General features: G+C 42.3%; 1 protein-coding gene across 1 annotated transcript; it reads left to right on the plus strand.

The window, feature by feature from the left end:
- Positions 1-1,487: 1,487 nt before the first annotated feature.
- Positions 1,488-14,434, plus strand: LOC143300544 (PRELI domain containing protein 3B-like). Its single transcript, XM_076614294.1, has 6 exons — positions 1,488-1,944; positions 4,149-4,317; positions 4,676-4,762; positions 8,176-8,246; positions 9,693-9,795; positions 11,189-14,434. Exons 1-6 carry the CDS (start codon positions 1,913-1,915, stop codon positions 11,324-11,326), a joined length of 600 nt encoding a protein of 199 aa, XP_076470409.1. The 5' UTR covers positions 1,488-1,912; the 3' UTR covers positions 11,327-14,434.
- Positions 14,435-20,529: the final 6,095 nt, after the last annotated feature.

The following is a 20,529-nucleotide window of genomic DNA, read 5'->3' on the forward strand; positions in this document are numbered from 1 at the left end:
ACACACGCACTGACACACACACATACACACACACACACACACACGGCACTCACACACTGACTGGTGGCAAACACGCACGGCACACACACATACACACACACACACACACACACACAGAGGAATATAAACAGTTGTGTGTGACAACACACCAGGTGACAAAGAACTGAACGGATCATAAAATACGGATGCCGCCATAAAGCTCAGTGACATTTGGATTAACAGATGACACAACACGAATTAAGTCATCTGCCCGGTGCCCCGGCGTGAAATCACTGGGCCAGAGACTGTGCACTGAGCTGCACCGGAGTTATTTATCATCACAAAGGAGCTATATATATTGGCTAACCCGTCCGTGTCCCTTTAAATCAAATACAATATTAATTAACCGATATCTGTGTCAGTGCATGCTTGGCTTCGGCCGGGGCGTATCCCTAACATCACTGAATGGGGGACCGGAGAAAATCGGCCCGCCCTAAACTGTATGGGGAATATTCTCGTGTCAGAAGCACAATTCGTTGTTTGAAACTGAGTGTATATTATATCTTGCCTACCGTGACAGGCTGACGTTTGTGGTATCAGTCAATGGCCAAAATATTCAGTGTAGGATAACTCGGTAGTTTTGTTCATTTCTGACCAAACGACACACTGACGGACGGAGGGGCCAACTTGCCCCATGTCGGGATATGTCAGTGGCCCACGGTTTCAGTTAGGACAAGTCGGTCCCCCGGGCCCATTTTCAGTAAGCAGAAAACTATGCCACAAGAATCAGCGTATGCTGATACATGATTTGGTACTCCTACAATAGCCACAGTATCAATCAACGTTGAACACTGACAACAACAACAACAAAACTGCGGAGGCCGGTCATTACATTTCTGCGGCTGACCGCGGTAAATCTGCATCATTTCCTCAGTTACAAGTGCGCAAGAACTGCCACACGATCAGGTTAATCTCCCACCCATGAGCAAAGTCTTACTCATATAAAGATTGTGCAAACTGAAAAAATCATTTCCTTACAACGGCTGCGCAAAAAGAACTCCGGCAGTGCCACACGATCAGGTTAATCTCCCACCTATGAGCAAAGTCTTGTTAAAGATCGTGCGGCCAAACACGGCAGATAGAAGTCACAAGCAGAAACGATCATTGCTGAGGAACAGGCCCGGCCGGCTGACTTTAGAGCAGGGCGCCGGCGCAGCACTGACGGTACAGTCCATGAATACTGTACGCCAGAGAGGTACCTCCAACACGAGCAAGATCTCTACAACGTCTTCGTGGACTTCAAGATAGCGTTTGATAGGATATGGCATGCTGCCTTACAGTCGACCGTGAGACACTGATCAACGCCAACCTGATCGGCAGAGTCACAGCCGGAGCACTGACATCTACTACATGGCAACCAGCGCAGTCTCAGTACTTCCGAGTCAATGGCAGCTGGCATAGGGGACTGGTTTGGGACGGCAGTCAGAGGCGAACAAGACTGTCGACCTTCTCTCACCTTCTCTCTTTAACATCCTCCTCGAGAGAAGCATGACAGTATTCTTGTCAGTAAAGGCTCAGTGACCAAACACGGTGAAAAGGATCTCATCCTTATTCCGATAACCAGCGCATTTTCAAGGGAAATGTGCATGTTTTGTATGGGTTATGTTGGCCTGACCCGCGCACGTATATTCTGGGCCTTGCCGATGGAATGTTCGTCTCCGTGTGCGAGAGTCTGCGTCTTAACTTAAAGTGTCCCATGGAATAGTCTGTAAGGGAGTCGTCTCAGGGTCAACACCGCCTCAAACGTCATCACTTTTTGTGTTGAACAGGAAACCATGTGACGTCAGTGTGCACGGGTCGGGTCTTCAGGAAGCAGACGAAAAGTGCTGGATCAAACTGTCGTGGTGTGAATTTCAGCCCGTCCAAGTGCACAATGAAGTTCTGGACCTCTGAACACACCTTTGAGTGAGCTTAGACCCTCTTTCTTTCCCTCTGTCTCTTCCGCACCCCACTGTCTCTCAACCGACGCCGGTGTCTTGTCGAAAGTAATGCCGGTTATCTCAGTTCAGATCAGCATGCCCGTGTCTTCGGAGATCGAAATAAGGAACACAGAAATGAATTGTTAGCAATAAAAGTGAACAGCTTGCTCTTAATCAGTCAAACTCATACTGCAACATTATGTTGTTCTCAGTAAGACAAAGTCAGTCACGCGGAATTGGAAGTTTTGTATTATTAGTTTCTAAGGACAACAGTTGTATTTATCACACAGGTATTGTGCGACTACAACTTTAGGTAATAATGGTTTGGTGGGTGTACGTGTAAGTCATGCAGTGTGGGACACTGCTAATGACAGTGCACCAGATAACCTTCCCCATACTACCACCCTTCCATTTTTTTTATCAGACCAATGCCTGAGAGTGAGAGCGCAATAGCCGAGTGGTTTAAGCGTTGGACTTTCAATCTGAGGGTCCCGGGTTCGAATCACGGTAACGGCGCCTGGTGGGTAACGGGTGGAGATTTTTCCGATCTCCCAGGTCGTGCTAGTGCCTGAACCCCCTTCGTGTGTATACGCACGCAGAAGATCAAATATGCACGTTAAAGATCCTGTAACCCATATCACTGTTCGGTGGGTTATGGAGACACGAAAATACCCAGCATGCATGAACCACGACAGAGTCATCGGCAAGTCGATGTTGGTCGTGTAACGGAAAGAAGAAGAAGAAGAAGAGCAACAATCACCAATCCTAGTAAGAGAACACCACAAACCAATCAATTGTCATGTTTTTGGAACAACCGTCCACCTAAAACATACACTGACACAGTTCTGTTTCATTTGGTTGTATTCTTTCGTGAATGAAGTTGAGACTGGGGTATTCTAGAAGGAAGCTGTGTATCACAGAGTCTGGGAGGGATGTTCATAGCATGATCGGGATGCCCAGACTGCCATGAGGCGGGAATTAAAGTGACTGTTAAAAGAAGGGTTTTATTCTTAAGGAGTCAGGATGCAACCAGTGGACTTGGTGAGCAGTTGTGGAAGGAACTACATAGGCACATGAAAAGATTACACTTCTTTTAACTTTGATAGGAAAAACAAATGAAAATGCACGTAGGAAAAAAAAATGGTGGCGCTGTAGTATAGCAACGCACTCTTCCTGGGGAGAGCAGCCCATATTTTACACAGAGAAAGCTGTTGTGATAAAAAGAAATACAAATACAAAATACAAATACTGAAATAGTGCTTTGTCATTACACTATTTTTTCAAAAATTAAAATTTTTTTGTTGTTAAACTTATTTATGACTTTACTTGATGCAAATGAGAAAAAATAATTCTTTATTGTACAGCTTCAGTAAACAAATGGTTAAAAAAATAATCAGTGAAGCACCATGAATATAACTACATCCACAAAAAAGTTCATAAGCCACACATCTATATCACTTTCTTTATTACTGCTTATCTGCTACTACTACTACAAAGGTAATTGCCATTTTGTAATTTTTCTGCAAACTTCTGTGGGGTCCCCAGGTAATATTACCAAGCACAAGGACAGTATATGCATGTATGCGCCCTGAATGAACAGAAACATACATATTGTCTCTGTGTGTTTGTGTTTCTTTTCTTTTTTGTGTGTGTGTTTGTTTTGTTTTGCATTTGCTTGAACTGTTGAATGTATGATTGGTCCATGTAATGTCAGTAAGCCTAATGATCAGGATATTGAATTTTGGTATCTGCAAGAAGAGGAAGATAAGGTCATACAACAGCCACGAAAAGGGAAGACCTCTCTTTGTCTCTGTCTGAATCTCTATCTTGCCTTATGACCGTGAAGTGCAATTCATTAATTGTCACAGGCAGGGAGGCACCACATTCGTTAACTCAGTCACAATATATATGTGCACAGAGAAGATTTTCGCCCATAACTCTGTATATTGACAGTATGTGGAGCCTCACATTTTAAAAAATATTTTTTACTTGAGATAGTTTGTTTTTTTTTCCACTGTGATATAACCTTTGTTGTTTCTGTTCACCTGTTCACGTTTATGGTCAGACCATGTGTCATTTTGTGTAACTCACCTCGGGTTACACAAAATTTGAACCAAAAAAAAAAAAAAAAAAATTTTATATGCTTTCCTCCAAAACCTGAGGTGGGTTACATTTGCTTCCCCATTGCAGTCACCCCTGGGAAACAGTAGTGACAGCGTCGTGGAGGAAGTACCCCAACCCCCACAACCCGGCGGTCATTGGGCTGGACGTGGTGGATCGGTCAGTGGACCAGCAAGGTGTTCTGCACAGTCACCGCCTCCTGAGCACGGCCTGGGGACTGCCGGGCTGGGTTACCAAAGTGAGTGGTTCTGCATTGCATTGCATTGCATTGCATTGCATTGTATTATATTGTATTGTATTGTATTGTATTGTGTCACTGTTTTGACCCCTACGGCTTTGCCGGCAGGAGCTTATGCTCCTGGTAGGGCCACCCAAGCCAGACAGGTCAAAGGGTAGAGGCCAGACAGTGGAATGTATCTTGTGTGTGTGTGTGTGTGTGCGTGTGTGTGTGTGTGTTATCAAGGTGTATGGTAAAGGTGTGTGTATGTTATGAAGGTGTACGCTAAAGGTGTGTGTGTGTGTGTGTGTGTGTGTGTGGTTGGTGTGCATATTTGATTTGTTAAACTTAACCTGCCTGCCTTGCCTTCTTTTTTCAGTTGATCGGAATGGATCGTGTATGTTACGCAAGTGAACACTCGCAAGTGGATCCTGGGAAGAGAACGTTCACGCTGAAAACGAGAAATGTGAGTCCTGTGTTAAGTAGTGTGCCCGAATGTACAGCATGTTTGTCTCATAGAACAAATGGATGCAACACCACTGATTCCTTCAGTACAATCCACAAGCAATGACTCAGTCTGAGTGAGGCATTATAGTTGTCGTGGAGGAAGTACCCCAACCCCCACAACCCGGCGGTCATTGGGCTGGACGTGGTGGACTAAGCTTGTTGGGTTACGCTGCTGGTCAGGCATCTGCTCGGCAGATGTGGTGTAGCGTATATGGATTTGTCCGAACGCAGTGACGCCTCCTTGAGCTACTGAAACTGAGTTGTCATCCAATGTTGGTGTGTGGTGGTGTTCTTGATTCATAGAAGTGAAGCAAATGAACATAATTATAATCAAGTCACACAAGAATTCTTTCATTCAACATTCCTGTCAGTCTTTTCATTCGAAGACCAGCTGTCTCAAATTTGTACAGTATTAGTTATTGAACAAATTGATAAAGTGTGCATGCACAAATGAAACAAAATTGAGTCTTGTTTGTTGGTTTTTTATTTTATTTTGTATACCGTATCTCATATGGTGTGTGTCATATTCTGTTGTGCGAAGAAGAAAAAAAATCAAATGGGAAATAAACAAAGGGGAAGTTGACAACACCCTCTTCTGGAGTACTTGGGTAAGAGGATGTGGAAGTGATACATCGTTGAGGCAAAAGGTCAAGTGGAGCTCATAGTTGAGATACGGATGTATGCCTCTTGTCTGTGACACATCCAAGTTTCTCCCTCCAGTGCAGTTACTCAGCTTACTGGCACTCATCCAGCTGTCCACTTTATTTGTATTTGTGTTTGTATTTGTATTCCTTTTTATCACAACAGATTTCTCTGTGTGAAATTTGGGCTGCTCTCCCCAGGGAGAGCGCGTCGCTACACTACAGCGCCACCCATTTTTTTGTTTTTTTCCAGCATGCAGTTTTATTTGTTTTTCCTATCGAAGTGGATTTTTCTACAGAATTTTGCCAGGAACAACCCTTTCGTTGCCGTGGGTTCTTTTACGTGCGCTAAGTGCATGCTGCACACGGGACCTCGGTTTATCGTCTCATCCGAATGACTAGCGTCCAGACCACCACTCAAGGTCTAATGGAGGGGGAGAAAATATCGGCGGCTGAACCGTGATTTGAACCAGCACGCTCGGATTCTCTCGCTTCCTAGGCGGACGCGTTACCTCTAGGCCATCACTCCAGTAATGTAGTCCTGCATCTGAACAGTCTGGATCTGATTCCTGTTTGGGAAAACTGATAAAAACTAATAACTACATGGGAAAACAAATTCTCTTCATACTGTGGTCAGGACAGGTTGAACACCAAACATGAACATCATGTCAGTAAACACTTCAGTATCCATTTTACAGTATTAGCATTGTCCATGTCATACCAATTTTTGTTTTGTCAGCGATTCATGGAATACTTTTAATATTATATGTATCAATCAACATGCACCTAGGATCTAGGATTTATAAAACAACAAAGACTACAACGGTGGTGGTGAAAAAAAAAAAAAGGGTTGACAGAACAGCTGAAAACATAGACACACGTCAACAAGTTCTCCACAGCTCTGTACACATGTGGAGTGTTGGCCTAGAGGTAACGCGTCCATCCAGGAAGCAAGAGAACCTGAGCGCACTGGTTCGAATCACACCGCCAGTCACCAGTATTTTCTCCCCTTCCACTAGACCTTGAGTGGTGGTCTGGAGGCTAGTCATTCGGATGAGACGATAAACCGAGGTCCTGTGTGCAGCATGCATTTAGCACACGTAAAAGAACCCATGGCAACAAAAGGGTTGTTCCTCGCAAAATTCTGAAGAAAAAATCCCCTTGGATAGGAAAACAAATAAAATTGCAGGCAGAAAAAAATGGGTGGCGCTGTCAGTGTAGTGACGCGCTCTCCCTGCGGAGAGCAGCCTGAATTTCACCCAGAGAAATCTGTTGTGACAAAAAAGAGTAATACAATACAATCTACCCACACAGGGCAGAACATTTGTATTTGTATTTGTATTTCTTTTTGTCACAACAGATTTCTCTGTGTGAAATTCGGGCTGCTCTCCCCAGGGAGAGCGCGTCGCTACACTACAGCGCCACCCTTTTTTTTTTTTTTTCCCTGCATGTAGTTTTATTTGTTTTTCCTATCGATGTGGATTTTTCTACAGAATTTTGCCAGGAACAACCCTTTTGTTGCCGTGGGTTCTTTTACGTGCGCTAAGTGCATGTTGCACACGGGACCTCGGTTTATTGTCTCATCCGAATGACTAAAACATGTTCACCAGCTTAGGTTTCTTGAGTCAAGTGGGCAATCCCCAAGAACACTGGCACCGTGCCAGAAAGGTTGAACGCCATGCTCCAGAATTTATTGTGATCATAGCACTGCAGGTGGTGGCCCCCTCCATCCTCTCCTGACACCCATTTACTCCATTCACCTTCCCTTTCCCAAATCAGGAATGAAAAATGTATGACTTTTCTGCCAGTTTTGACTTCATAAAAAAGATATATTGTTTTAAAACTTTTCTCATGAAAATGGCTAAGTGAAAAAAAAAAAAAAAAAGAAGGAAGGAAAAAAAAAGGTGTCTGTTTGCGATGTATTTATTTTCAATGGTCATATTTTCAAACAAGGAGTGATTTTATCACTGTCTTTTTATCAGATTTGTTTGTTGCAGTGTAAAGTTGAAGTCGGTGTTCACCACTGTGAGATGTCAAGCATGTTGTGGTGGAGAACGTGATATTTATACAGACTGTGCCCATGTTGTTGTTGTTTGTTTTTGTTTTTTTTTTGTTTTTTGCTGCCCCATCATCTACACCATATTTCAGTAGCATTACTCCAACACCGCTCATTCCAAGTCCTCCAGACATGGCCACACCCGGGTTCATCTGTCGCAGTCCCAGCATCTTCTTCTTCTTCTGCGTTCGTGGGCTGCAACTCCCACGTTCACTCATATATACACCAGTGGGCTTTTACGTGTATGACTGTTTTTAACCCGCCATGTAGGCAGCCATACTCTGCTTTCGGGGGTGTGCATGCCGGGTGTGTTCTTGTTTCCATAACCCATCGAACGCTAACATGGATTACAGGATCTTTAACGTGCGTATTTGATCTTCTGCTTATATATACACATGAAGGGGGTTCAGGCACTGGCAGGTCTGCACATATGTTGACCTGGGAGATCGCAGAAATCTCCACCCTTTACCCACCAGGCGCCGTCACCGTGATTCGAACCCGGGACCCTCAGATTGAAAGTCCAGCGCTTTAACCATTCGGCTATTGCGCCCGTCGTCCCAGCATCAGCGATCCACAGGGAATTATCAGCGTTTAGGTCACCAAGGGGCCACACACACCTGAGGAAACCCTGTTCTGCCGCTCACACTATTCAGACTGTTGCTGTGTTTGTTTCAGATAACATTTTGCAATGTGGTCACCATAAATGAGGTCTTATCATACTTTCCTGATCCACAAGACAGCAGCAAGTAAGTAGATGTTTGGTGGGGTAAAAAAAACAAACAAACCATTACTGGCACTACTTTTTTTCTTTTCCAAAAAAAAAAAAAAAAAGGAAAAAAAGAAAGAAAGAACCCTGATTCTTTATTGTTGACAATCTCAGGGAAGTGGTGTCAGATTGAACAGAGAGTGTGTGTGTCTGTGTGTGAATTTCTCTCACGTCTGCCCCCATCTCTGTCTTTCTGGGTTTTTTTTGGTCTGTCTTGTTTCATGCGTGTTTGAACACAGACATCACTCACAGAGTCAGCAGACCAGCTGGGTAGATTATTGCAACTTCCTTTAATTAACAGTCAGTGTGACATTTATCTGAAGGCTCATGAGCATATCATATGAATTACGCAATTTGTATTGTATTGTGTTGTATAACACAGGAGCAAGATTAATCTTTAGAACCAAAAAGACTGACAATATCACTCATCTTCTGCGTTCTCTCCACTGGTTACCAATCTCTGCCCGCATTCAGCACAAAGTTGCAATTCTCACCTTCAACTCCATTTTGGGTGCTGCTCCTTAGTATCTGAGAGAATTGATTCAAACCTACACACCCCGTCGACAACTCAGATCATCTTCCGATTCACGGCGGCTACTTGCTCCCCGTGTTAAAACCCGATTCTTCGGTGATTCTTCCTTTTCTTATTCAGCTCCTTATGTCTGGAACAGTTTACCTCAAGATCTTTGCACTCTCCTTCATTTCAGTCTTTCAAAACTGGTCTAAAAACACATCTTTTTGAAAACGCCTATCCATAGACCTTCCATACCTTTTCAGTTATAAGCCATGCAAACTCACTCTCTCTTTCGTTGTGTGTGTGTGTGTGTGTGTAATTATGTAATACGCGTTGTCTCTGAATCTGTTTTATATTATTGTGCGCTAAATCATTATTTTTCTTCTTTCTTTTGTGAGTTATTGCGTGAGCGCGCGCGTGTGTGTTTGATGTTTATTGTAAAGCGCTTTGAGCTCTCTTTAAGGGAGGAAAGCGCTCAACAAATGTCCATTATTATTATTATTATAACTCTTTGTTATAACAGATTTCTCTTATTGAAATTTCATTTGCTTTTTTCAGGGAGAGCGCATGGCCTGTGCAATGCGATGAATTTTAGATGTTAATTTTAAAGTCTAAAGACTGCATACACCTCTCTCTTGCCCCTCGTCCTGTTGTAAGATGTGGCTGTTTGTTGCATAATATATACAAACTTTTGTGTGTGTGTGTGTGTATGCGTGCGTGCGCGCGTGTGTGTGTGTGTGTGTGAATGTGTGAATGAATATTATGTATCAGACTGTCTTTGTCACTCTGGTCTTCTTGAGCACGTGTCTCTATGTCATGCTCTGTAAATTGAAAAAATAGATCTGTCTTTTATTTCTCCAGTGATTACAAGTTCTCTCTCTCTCTCTCTCTCTTTCTGTGGTCCACCTTCAGGACCATCCTGCACCAAGAGGCCATGGTCAGTGTGCGAGGGCTGCCGTTGCGCAACAAGATGGAGTCATTGATGACCGACACCATCTCCAGAAACGCTGGAAAGGTAGGGAGGGGATTATGGCTGGTCCTTCTGTAGGGGACGGAGGCTGAGCATTTTGTAAGGGGATTATGGCTGATTGTTTTGTAGGTGATAGTGGTTGATCCTTCTGTGGGCGATTGTGGTTGTGGCTGATCGTTCTTTTAGAGGATGGTGGTTGATCGTTCTGTTGGGGATTGTGGATGATCATTGTGCTGACCATTTTGTAGGGGATTATGGCTGATTGTTTTGTAGGTGATAGTGGTTGATCCTTCTGTGGGCGATTGTGGTTGTGGCTGATCGTTCTTTTAGAGGATGGTGGTTGATCGTTCTGTTGGGGATTGTGGATGATCATTGTGCTGACCATTTTGTAGGGGATTATGGCTGATTGTTTTGTAAGTGATAGTGGTTGATCCTTCTGTGGGTGATTGTGGTTGTGGCTGATCGTTCTTTTAGAGGATTGTGGTTGATCGTTCTGTTGGGGATTGTGGATGATCATTGTGTAGAGGGGATTGTGGTTGATTGATTGTTCTGACAGGGATTATGGCTGATCGTTTTGTAGGGGATTGTGGCTGGTGGATCATTCGGTAGGGGGGTTGTGGTCAATTGTTCTGTGGCTGATAATCCCCAGCAGTGACTGGGAACTGTTGGTAATGGTCTGCTTCATCACATCATTGTGCTGGAAACACGTGCAGACAAAACTTGTGAAATAACCTGCAAATTGGAGATGAACTGAATACTGTGATTTGTTTGTGTGTGATGAAAACATTAAGACTGATATGGCATTTGATTTTTATGATAACCCGTGGCTAAACCCAACATTTTTAAGTGTAGGTGGCGCAATAATCAGTCTGGTTTCAATACCACTGGTATAAAATAGAAAAACAACTACTGATATAGCATTATTAATTTTCCAACTAACTAAATTTTCTGCCATTGGTATTATTACAAAAACCTGCTCACAGAAAGCTCCTGACGTTTGAATCGTTGTTTCAATTTTGAAAAGCGACAGGCTTCAGCAAATCAGTGTTTATTTGGATTACACATGTTTTGGCCCTGCATATTTATCTTGTTTGTGGATTCTGGTTGTGTTACTTAGTACACCATTACCAACATATTTTTTTTACAAATGATTTGAATTAACTCGTGTTTTTCTTACATTTTCACTGATAGAAAACTTGTTTTATTTTGAATATTTTGAAAATGTGTGTGTGTATTTTACTTCTTTTTTTTCTCCTTTGTATCCATTGCATTATTGTATAAAGAAAAAAATGTCATTTAAAAAAACGAAACATATGACATATATACAAATGATATTTTATTGAAAAAAAGAATGCAGCACCACTTTCTGGCAACCAGCCAGTGAATGTATTAACTGTGTGTGTGTGTGTGTGTGTGTGTGTGCGTGTGTGTGCGACAGGGTCGGGTGGCCATGGAGTGGGTGATTCAGGCCCTCAAAACGGAAGCTCAGGATTTCTCCTCTGAAGCCAAGAAACACATCGACCATGTTCTGCCTCATGTACAGTCCCCCTCCACCTCTTCCAACACCACCTTGTGACCTCTGACCTCTTTGTGACCATGACCTTGCCTTGACCTCTGCCCTGGTGTCATGTCCTTTAGCACTGGTGGTGGTGTATTACGCAAAAAACACAAAAAGCATAATGTGATACTGTGATGAAGGTTGTGTTTTGTTGGCACTTTGTTATCCTTTAGTTTGTCTGTCTGTCGTTGTTGAAGCAGGCCCTTTCTCAACTGCTCATTGGTCAAGTGTGAATTTGTTTTGAAATACTAAATGTTACTGTGCCGTGATCTCTGCTTTTTTGTTTTTCACCTCAGGTCAAAGATTGCAAACAGTGTTTAACACAATCCTGCAAACACACACACACACACGCACGCATGCACACACACACACGCACACAATCACCAGTGCCATCAACCTGATGAACATGAATCTCCCCAAAACACAACCCCCCCCCCCCCCCACGCCCAAACCCCACACACACACCCTTTGCACCCTCCCACCAAAAAAAGTGAGACCAATCTGCCTGAAATGGTGCAGTTTATGATGCCTGCTCTATCCTAAAAAGAACCGAACAGCTTGAAAGATTTCATTGAAAAGTGTGCAGGCCGTAGACATTTATCGCAGAGCCGTACAGCGTCTTCATCCCTCATAAAAAAGAAGGCACCCCCACTTGGTCAACAGGCACCGTGGCAGAGACAGCCCAGCCGTTGGACTGTCTGATCCAGTGTTCACCAAAGATCAGGGGTTTGAGACCCCGTACTTTACTTGAATTTCATCACTGCACCCAGGTGTGAATGGGTTGTTAACATGACTTTCCGGTTATAGAAGTTTAACTCACTCAGTACGGCCAGTCCTCTCTTCTCCTCTACACAGACCTCTCGGATGTCCAGTGGGTGTCTGAATGACCCAACCTTTAGCTTCCGTCATCAGAATTGTGGTATTCTTTGTCAACATTCACCTCTTCAGTGTAAGAGCCTTCTGCTGGTAATATTTTGATGGTGGTGGTTATTGGGGTGAAACGCTGTTAACGTCGTCTCTTTCGCCGTTTGTATGGAGAGAGTTAAAAACGGCGGTAGGAGATGACTGGGCCTTGCCTTGCTATGCCCTTCTTAGACACAGTGGATGAGAATGCACTTCACTGATGGTTGTACAAGTCTGTGGGATCTTCTACCTTTTAAAAATTTTTTTTTTTTTTTAATACTTTTTTTTTTTTTTTTTTCCACATGGTCTTGCATTGTCAGTGTTGTTGTTACTTGGACTTTATAGCCAATGCCACTGTTTTTCATTCCACAGGCAGGATGCCCATGCACACACACACACTTATTTTGCTAATGATTTATGTAACAGCAGTTGTTGTTTATCTCCAAAACATGTATTCCAGATACTTCCACTCTCCCTCCCCCCCCCCGCCCCCGCAACCCCCCTGACCCCCACTCATACCTGCCTACCACACTTTACCTCTCTGATGCCAACAAGAAGTGTCAGTACTTGCTCATGATGAGTTGGGATTTTGGCATCAGTTATCATTTCTTCATAGCGTTTCATGGCGTGATTGCACCAGAGTTTATGAAGTATGTAATCTTCCACGCTTACGTTTATTTCGTGTGTGTGTGTGTGTGTGTGTGTGTGTTGTTTCCGTTTTTACAAACTGTTACTTTTTTGTTGTTGTTGTTGCTTTGCTGTTAATGTCACCATCTACCATGGTTATTTTGTTTTGTAATAGTACACATGTCTCTGTAAGGTAATGTTAATTGCATACATATATTTATGAGTGGTGATACAGTGGATGCTAATCTTCTGGTTGAGATGATAAACTGATGTCCTATGTGCAGCTTGCACTTTGCGCACATAAAAGAACCCATGACAACAGTAGAGTTGTACCAAACAAAATTTTGTTAGTGGGTAAACAGATGCATATTGTTTTTGGACAAAAGGAAATAAAAAGGTTGGCACTGCACTGTGATGAGAAAGTAACACAATACGATGCAATGCAGTGCAGTGCAATACAGTTAGAGTACAGTACACTTCTTTGACAGATAAAATGAATGCACAGACCTGCGTGTTCTTTTCCATTGCAGCAATCACAGAAATTACTCACTTCTGTGGAGCCTTTTTTTTTCTTTTTTTCTTTTTTTTTTTTTCAAACATTAGGCAGTTCACGTTAGACATTCTCCACTTGACATCCACTCTTACTTTGCTCTCATGCGTAGCACGGTATCAGTGCTGTTGTAATTTTTTTTTTTTAGCAGTGTGGATGGTTTGTCAAGAAATATTTGCAAATAGACCTGAGTGTGATGGATGAATCAGAACTTGATTACGCAATATCTTCCAATATCACTTACGTTTTATTGGATGGACGAATTTGATTGCAGTTTTGCACCCAAAACTGGAGTTCGCTTTTAAAAAAGGAGTTTACCAATAAACTCATGTCCACATCACCCCCAGGTCTCCCCCTTTACATTGATATATGTGACTCCTGTACAGAGTTGACTGAAAAGATTTGAATGTTTCTCTTGCTTGGTTTGTAATTTTGTTCATAACTTTCAGCTTGAGGTATCTGTGATGTGATTGTCTTCTTGTTCTTCTCCCTTAACTCACTCAGTACGGCCAGTCCTCTCTTCTCCTCTACACAGACCCCTCGGATGTCCAGTGGGTGTCTGAATGACCCAACCTTTAGCTTCCGTCGTCAGAACTGTGGTATTCTTTGTCAACATTTACGTCTTCAGTATAAGAGCCTTCCGCTTGCAATATTTTGATGATGGTAATTGGGGTGAAACGCTGTCAACGTCGTCTCTTTCGCCGTTAGTATGGAAAGAGTTAACTCTTTGAAGATTCATCAGGGTGCCACACAGAAGAACCGTTCACCAGATTCCTCCAGGTCTGTCAGTTGTGTGTTTGAGTCTGGGTCCATGCGAATAATTTTCCCATCGATTCTGCAGTGTTGTCAGTCCACCGTCTTCCCTTTCATGATAATAGAAGATCAGAAAGCAAGAATGCTCCCTGTAGCAACCTGAAACTATTGTCATATTCTGTTTGTCAGTGTCTCATCATTTCCATATTGATTACTGTCAGCATGTTAGTCATTTTCTTTGGTTCCTGTTTGCAGTGAGCATAATATTTTTCAGGTTATGAGACACATTGGCATGTAAGTTAAGCCCCTGTCTCTTTCAAACACTTGATGAAATATAAGACATGTCAGTATTTAAGTTTGTTCCCCTTTTTTGACTCACTTGTGTAAACAAAGTGAGTCTATGTTTTAACCCGGTGTTCGGTTGTCTCTGTGTGTGTGTGTGTGTGTGTCCGTGGTAAACTTTAACATTGACATTTTCTCTGCAAATACTTTGTCAATTGACACCAAATTAGGCATAAAAATAGGAAAAATGCAGTTCTTTCCAGTCATCTTGTTTAACCCTTTCGCTGCCAGGAAAATAAATTTTAATTGAAATCTATTTGCCAGGGTTTTTTCCCCAAAAACGGGTATAAATTTTCCAAAAATTCTGTGCTCTTTGTTATTGGAGAAAGACCCATAAAAGTATATATTTTCTGAAAGGTAAATGAATAAAGAATACAAAACACATGCTGTTTTCCCATTTTATGTATTTTAAGTGACATGCTGTTGTTTTGAAATCAGTGTTTTGTTTTTTGTCAAATTTTCAACTTGTTCATTACAAACATTAGTCAGGTAATTTGCACAAAAACATCATATTTTCTGGACAAATGGATATCTGCAAACACAAAATCATACTAGAACAACCACAATATATATATATCTCTAACTCAGTCTCCACCCCCCCTCCTCCTCACCCCTCTCACACGGTCACTTGATTCAGTTCTCATCAGACCGCGTTGGCTGCGTGCCAAGAATATCGCTCTGCTGCTAATTCGGTCATCTGTCGACTGCTAACATCTGTACAGCCGGCATCACTCACTGACAGTCGCATCTTGGCCACTCTCTTGATTGCTCCCTTTATTTTCTATCAGATCATCCTATAAATGTTCATCACTATCTTCTCCTTCGAATTTACGCTTCAATTCTTTCTGAGCATCAGCTAAAGAAAGAAATCTTGGTTGATTTAGTTCGTCACGATCGCATGTCTTGAGCATGGCGTCAGTCCGACATTTTGTTGAGCGAGCGAGGAGAGAAGTCAGGCAAACACTTGGACAGTGACCCAACCAAAACGTTCAAATAAAGGACTGCTTCATGACGTAGATGGGGTTTCTAGCTATGAATAGAATCTAGAGAGATTCCCCAGGCTAAAGCTACCACTATTTTTGTCAACGAAGTGAATGCAAACCAGGGAAAAGTCAGAATATTTCGATGACGAGTTATCTCGTCATTGTGGCAGCGAAGCATACATGCTTGCAATGACGAGTTATCTCGTCATGCAGGCAGCCTAGGGGTTAAAACAATATTGCACCTCTGGGATGGGCACAAAAAAATAAAATATGAAGCCTAATTATATGCAAACTGCATTTACTGTTATATATATATTTTTTGTATTCTCTAAACTTGGCACTGTGATCTGATATTCTGACACAACAACAAGAGCAGTCATTATTATCATTTTTTGTTCAAACAGGAACTTCTTTTGCTAAGCATGGAAGTTTTATTTATTTTGCAAACGTTTTGGTGCAGATAGTAAAAAAAGGGAAATTATTCTGTAATTAATGCTAGGGGACTTAATTTGCTTTAAACTGATCTTTCTCATCCTAAACATTACATTTTGAAATTATACTCAATACATAAAAAGCTTGTGTGTTTTACTCTCAGTGTACAGGGCTTTTTTTTTTTTTTTTTTTTTTTTTTAACACGAAGCTTTATAATAACAAATACAGAACACATTTTAACAATTAGATTTTTTTATATTTTTAAGTGTATCACAAGTGAGTCTTGAAGGCCTTGCCTCTCTTGTTTTTAAAGCTCTGAGCCTGTCTGAAACTCGGTCAATCCACTGCTGGCATGGTTTTCTCTGGCTTTGAAGCCTGAATGCTTCAATGTTGTAGGCTTGCAGGGTAGGCTGTTTGCCTGGCATTCTTGTCAGGTGACTAACCACTTCATGCGTTGGTGCACTATGTACTGGTTGACAGGTGTAGCAACAACCATCTTTTGATGTCATTGTTTCTGACCTTGTCCCTTCTGGGTTTTTTGCTAGCTGCTCGCTGGAGACATCTCATCATATTGTGAGATTTCACTCCAGGGCTTTCTTCAGAGTCTGGGTCTGTCACTGATAGGTGAGAGTGTGAAAAAAAGACTGTATTGATAAGTCTGCCTTTGGTTTCCATGGATATGCTTTAGGGCTTCGGAAGTTTGCCTTTAGGACTCTGGTCCGGGTGGTTTGAAGCAGTTCCTGGATTATTGCCTGAAAAGGGAGTGAATATTGGAGCAGCTTTGAAATGGGTACTTCTGTGTTTTGCTCATTATCTAGAATGGTCTTTTCTTCTGTTGAATCTCGGAACATGACATTCCTGTGATATGTATTGGTGCAATGTCTACAGATTTTCTTTGTTTATGTATGTGTGTATATATATGTGTGTGTGTGGTGAGTGTGAACCGCAATGCTTGATACACACAGCACTTGCAGACATGAATGAATTGTCATCTGTACAATTGTAGAAAGTCTCATTGTGTGTGATATTATGATGCATGTTCACATAATCTGTTTAGGTTGAGATAAACCAAGCTTTTGATTTGATAGGGGCAGGAGGCAAGTTTGCTGTCAGTACAAAGCAATAAATAATTTGTTAGGATAATCATGTGTTTCATTAGGGAAAATTATTTAGCTGTTTCAAGACAAATATTCTTTTTGCGTGTTAGAAGCTTACCCTTAGTTTAAGAAACTGAATCTCAAACTGAAGCTTTGTTACAAAGATAGTCTCTTGGGTGAAAAGTTGAGCTGTTGAAACCTTGTACTGTACAGTTGTTTGTGGTGCTTTGTAGTGCTTTGCTGCTTTCTCTCTCTGTGTGTGTGTGTGTGTGTGTGTGTGTGTGTGTGTGAACTTCCTGACATTTTGAAGTCTTTGCTGCCTCTTTCGTTGCACACATTGCCATGCATTGCTGTAAATGTATGTCATTTTGACGCGTCATTTTATACAAGTATTTTGGATGTGCTCCTTTCACATGTCTCTGTATCTTGGACTGTCTGTGCTTTTGAAAATCAAATCACACACTGTGGCCAAAAGCAGTGAAGGCTGTGATTCAGACAGTTCTCTTTGATGCTGCCTGATTTTTATTTTTATTTATTTATTTATTTTTTTTGGATGGGGTGGGGGGGCAGACACAGAGTTTATATACAAACTAGTTTTGGATTGCTATATAGTTTTCACTGAAGCTACCCAGTGTGGTTTCACCCTCTACTGTGGAACACGTCTTCACCATCAAGTGGCTTATACTGAACAGGAGCAGTATTCATTTTCAGTCTGATGAAGAAACTGTGTGACTCGGATTGATTCTGGTCTGACTGGAAGTGTGCGTACCGTTGTCGTTCTTGATGTCACCCCCATACCAAACCCCGCCCGCCCCTTGGATTTCTAAGACTTGCTGTTTCTTTAATGGTTGTTTTTTTGTTTGTGTGTGTATTGTTGGTTGTAGCGAGTCTCATGAGTGTGTGATAGTTTGTAAACAGGTGAGTTGTCAATGTTGCTTTTTGAACAAAAGTTTCTGGTTTCAGTTGCAGAGTTCGCAGATTAGATGAACCAGAAAACGCTTGAAGAGTCAAGGGGGAGAGTGAAAGCTTGCCGATGGGTTGGTGCAAATGCCAGTAAAAAAAAAAAAAAAAAAGAAAAGAAAAAAGAAAAAAAGTAGGGGTATTTGTATTTGTATTTCTTTTTATCACAACAGATTTCTCTGTGTGAAATTCGGGCTGCTCTCCCCAGGGAGAGCGCGTCGCTATACTACAGCGCCACCCATTTTTTTGTATTTTTTCCTGTGTGCAGTTTTATTTGTTTTTCCTATCGAAGTGGATTTTTCTACAGAATTTTTCCAGGAACAACCTTTTTGTTGCCGTGGGTTCTTTTACGTGCGCTAAGTGCATGCTGCACATGGGACCTCGGTTTATCGTCTCATCCGAATGACTAGCGTCCAGACCACCACTCAAGGTCTAGTGGAGGGGGAGAAAATATCGGCGGCTGAGTCGTGATTCGAACCAGCACGCTCAGATTCTCTCTCGCTTCCTAGGCAGACGCGTTACCTCTATTCCTGATCACAACATGACAGATGTTGCTGTGCACATGGTGACTGGACACCAGCATTTTCTGGTGAAGCACTGAATGTCCACTGTGACCGTCAGATTTTGAGATGTGTTTTATCATGGCATGAATACCCTCCCCAAAACGGAGAATGGTTGCCTACATGGCAGGGTAAAAACGGACACAAGCCCATGCTTATATGCAAGTGAACATGGGAGTTTCAGCCCATGAATGTATATGACAGTCAGTCGTGTCCGACTATGACCATCAGAACAGCAGAGGAGGCAACTGCTGTTCCGACTATTTGGGCTAGAATTGGATTATAGTGGAGAGTGTCTTGCCCAAGTTACATCCCCACTCTCTCGGCCAAGAGGGTTTTAGGACAGTCGGCGTTGGGATGGTTCCCAAAGGCCAACTAGCCCACAAGGCTGCAGCACTAAGAGCCAGTGCAATTTTGCCTCCTAGTTTGAGAGTCATAGTCTTTCACAAAAGACTAAGCTGTAAATGGTTTCCCATTGACTGGAGAAACCATTGATAATACAGCTCTCACTTTGCTGTTGGCCCAAATGCAAACTTATGTCAGTCTGTGATGTAAGCCGAGTGTTGGGCCTAAATGAATGTAGAAGAGGAAGAAGAAGAAGAAGATCATGGCATGAACAGGTTATTAACATCAGTGATTATCAAAATATTCCTTTACATCAAGACGAAAAGTTTACTTCTGCTTTAGGGACTAGGATGAAATGAAAAGAAAAGAAAAACACTGGCATATGTCCAGTCCTAACAAACAGAACACACCTCACACCTTACAGTGGTTTTCTTTCCTTGAATTCCACAATGTTGACATACAATTTCTTGGTGATGGACACCATGGTTGTTCATGCACTGAGTGATGAATTCCTTTTATGTGGACATTTTTACAAAGTTTGGGTGTTGAAGAGGAGATTCTGAAGGAAGTTTACTCCCCCGCAAATGGAGTACGGCTGCCTGCATAGCAGGGTAAAAACAGTCATACACGTTAAAGCCGAATCATGTACATATGAGTGAAAGTGGGAGTTGCAGCCCACGAACGAAGAAGAAGATGATGAAGGAAGTTGAAAGCAATCTCCTTTGAGTTTCTGCTACATGCATGCTTGTGCAATACTTCCTTCTCCTTTGAATTTCTGTTTCGTGTGTGTTTGTGCAATGCTTGGTTCCTGTGAACAAGAACTTGAAAGCTGCCTCATTTGTTTGAATTTCTGGTTACCGGAGGTTAGCCGGGCTGACATCCACAGGCTGAGCAAGATCTGAAATGAAAATGTGGTATCACAATGATTGTAATGCTCAGACTGCACGTCAGCTTGTAAGTAATCCATGGCAGCACTTTTTGTCATTTTCAGTGAATGCCTGTTGTTCTGTGCTGTGCAACTGAGTGCGCAATGGTATGTGAAGAATTGAAATCATTTTTGTTTTTATGTATATATATGTGTGTGTATATATGTATATGTATATATCGCTCTCTCAACTTAACGTGTATGTGTTTTGGTCCACATGCAACGGGTATCACTGTGTGTGTGAAATAGTTTGTGTATTACGTTTTGCTGAGCTTTGTTGAGGGCACATGTGAGAATTGTCTGGGTTCCCCAGCAGATGCAGCAAAGTGAACAGAATCCCACAGTTCAAAATGAGAGAGAGGATGGAAGCTGCTTAGCAATCACGCCTTATCACGCCCATTAAAGAGCTCTGCCAGTGCTTGTTTGTGTCATGTAGAGACTGTGGATTCCATGCACACACCTGTGGATGAGGGGCAGGTAAAAGAGGGAACTGTAGACTGCAAGAAGATCGCGTTGCACCAGCATGCTTGTCTCACTTGTAGCTTGTGTATTTGCCTGAAAAAAACATAATGTTGGTAAGATCTTGGAAAGGAAGCAACACCATGTCGCACTTTACTCATTCCCTCGACCGCTGGGGTTGTTGGGGGGACATGAGGAAGATGTCATAGCTCGCCACGCCGTTCTGTTGGCAGCTGTCGTGAGGAGATCTGGCATCGTCATTTTGGTCCATTCCTTGACGTTGTC

This window comes from Babylonia areolata, chromosome 26 (genome assembly GCF_041734735.1).
Source record: "Babylonia areolata isolate BAREFJ2019XMU chromosome 26, ASM4173473v1, whole genome shotgun sequence".
Lineage (NCBI taxonomy): Eukaryota > Metazoa > Mollusca > Gastropoda > Neogastropoda > Buccinidae > Babylonia > Babylonia areolata.

Bases quoted from the DNA above. Each gene is read 5' to 3' on its own strand.
- LOC143300544 (XM_076614294.1), top strand. From the start codon at position 1,913: ATGAAGTTCTGGACCTCTGAACACACCTTTGA. The intron at 1,945-4,148 runs GTGAGCTTAGAC...TCCCCATTGCAG, and splicing joins ACCTCTGAACACACCTTTGA to TCACCCCTGGGAAACAGTAG. The intron at 8,247-9,692 runs GTAAGTAGATGT...GTCCACCTTCAG, and splicing joins GATCCACAAGACAGCAGCAA to GACCATCCTGCACCAAGAGG.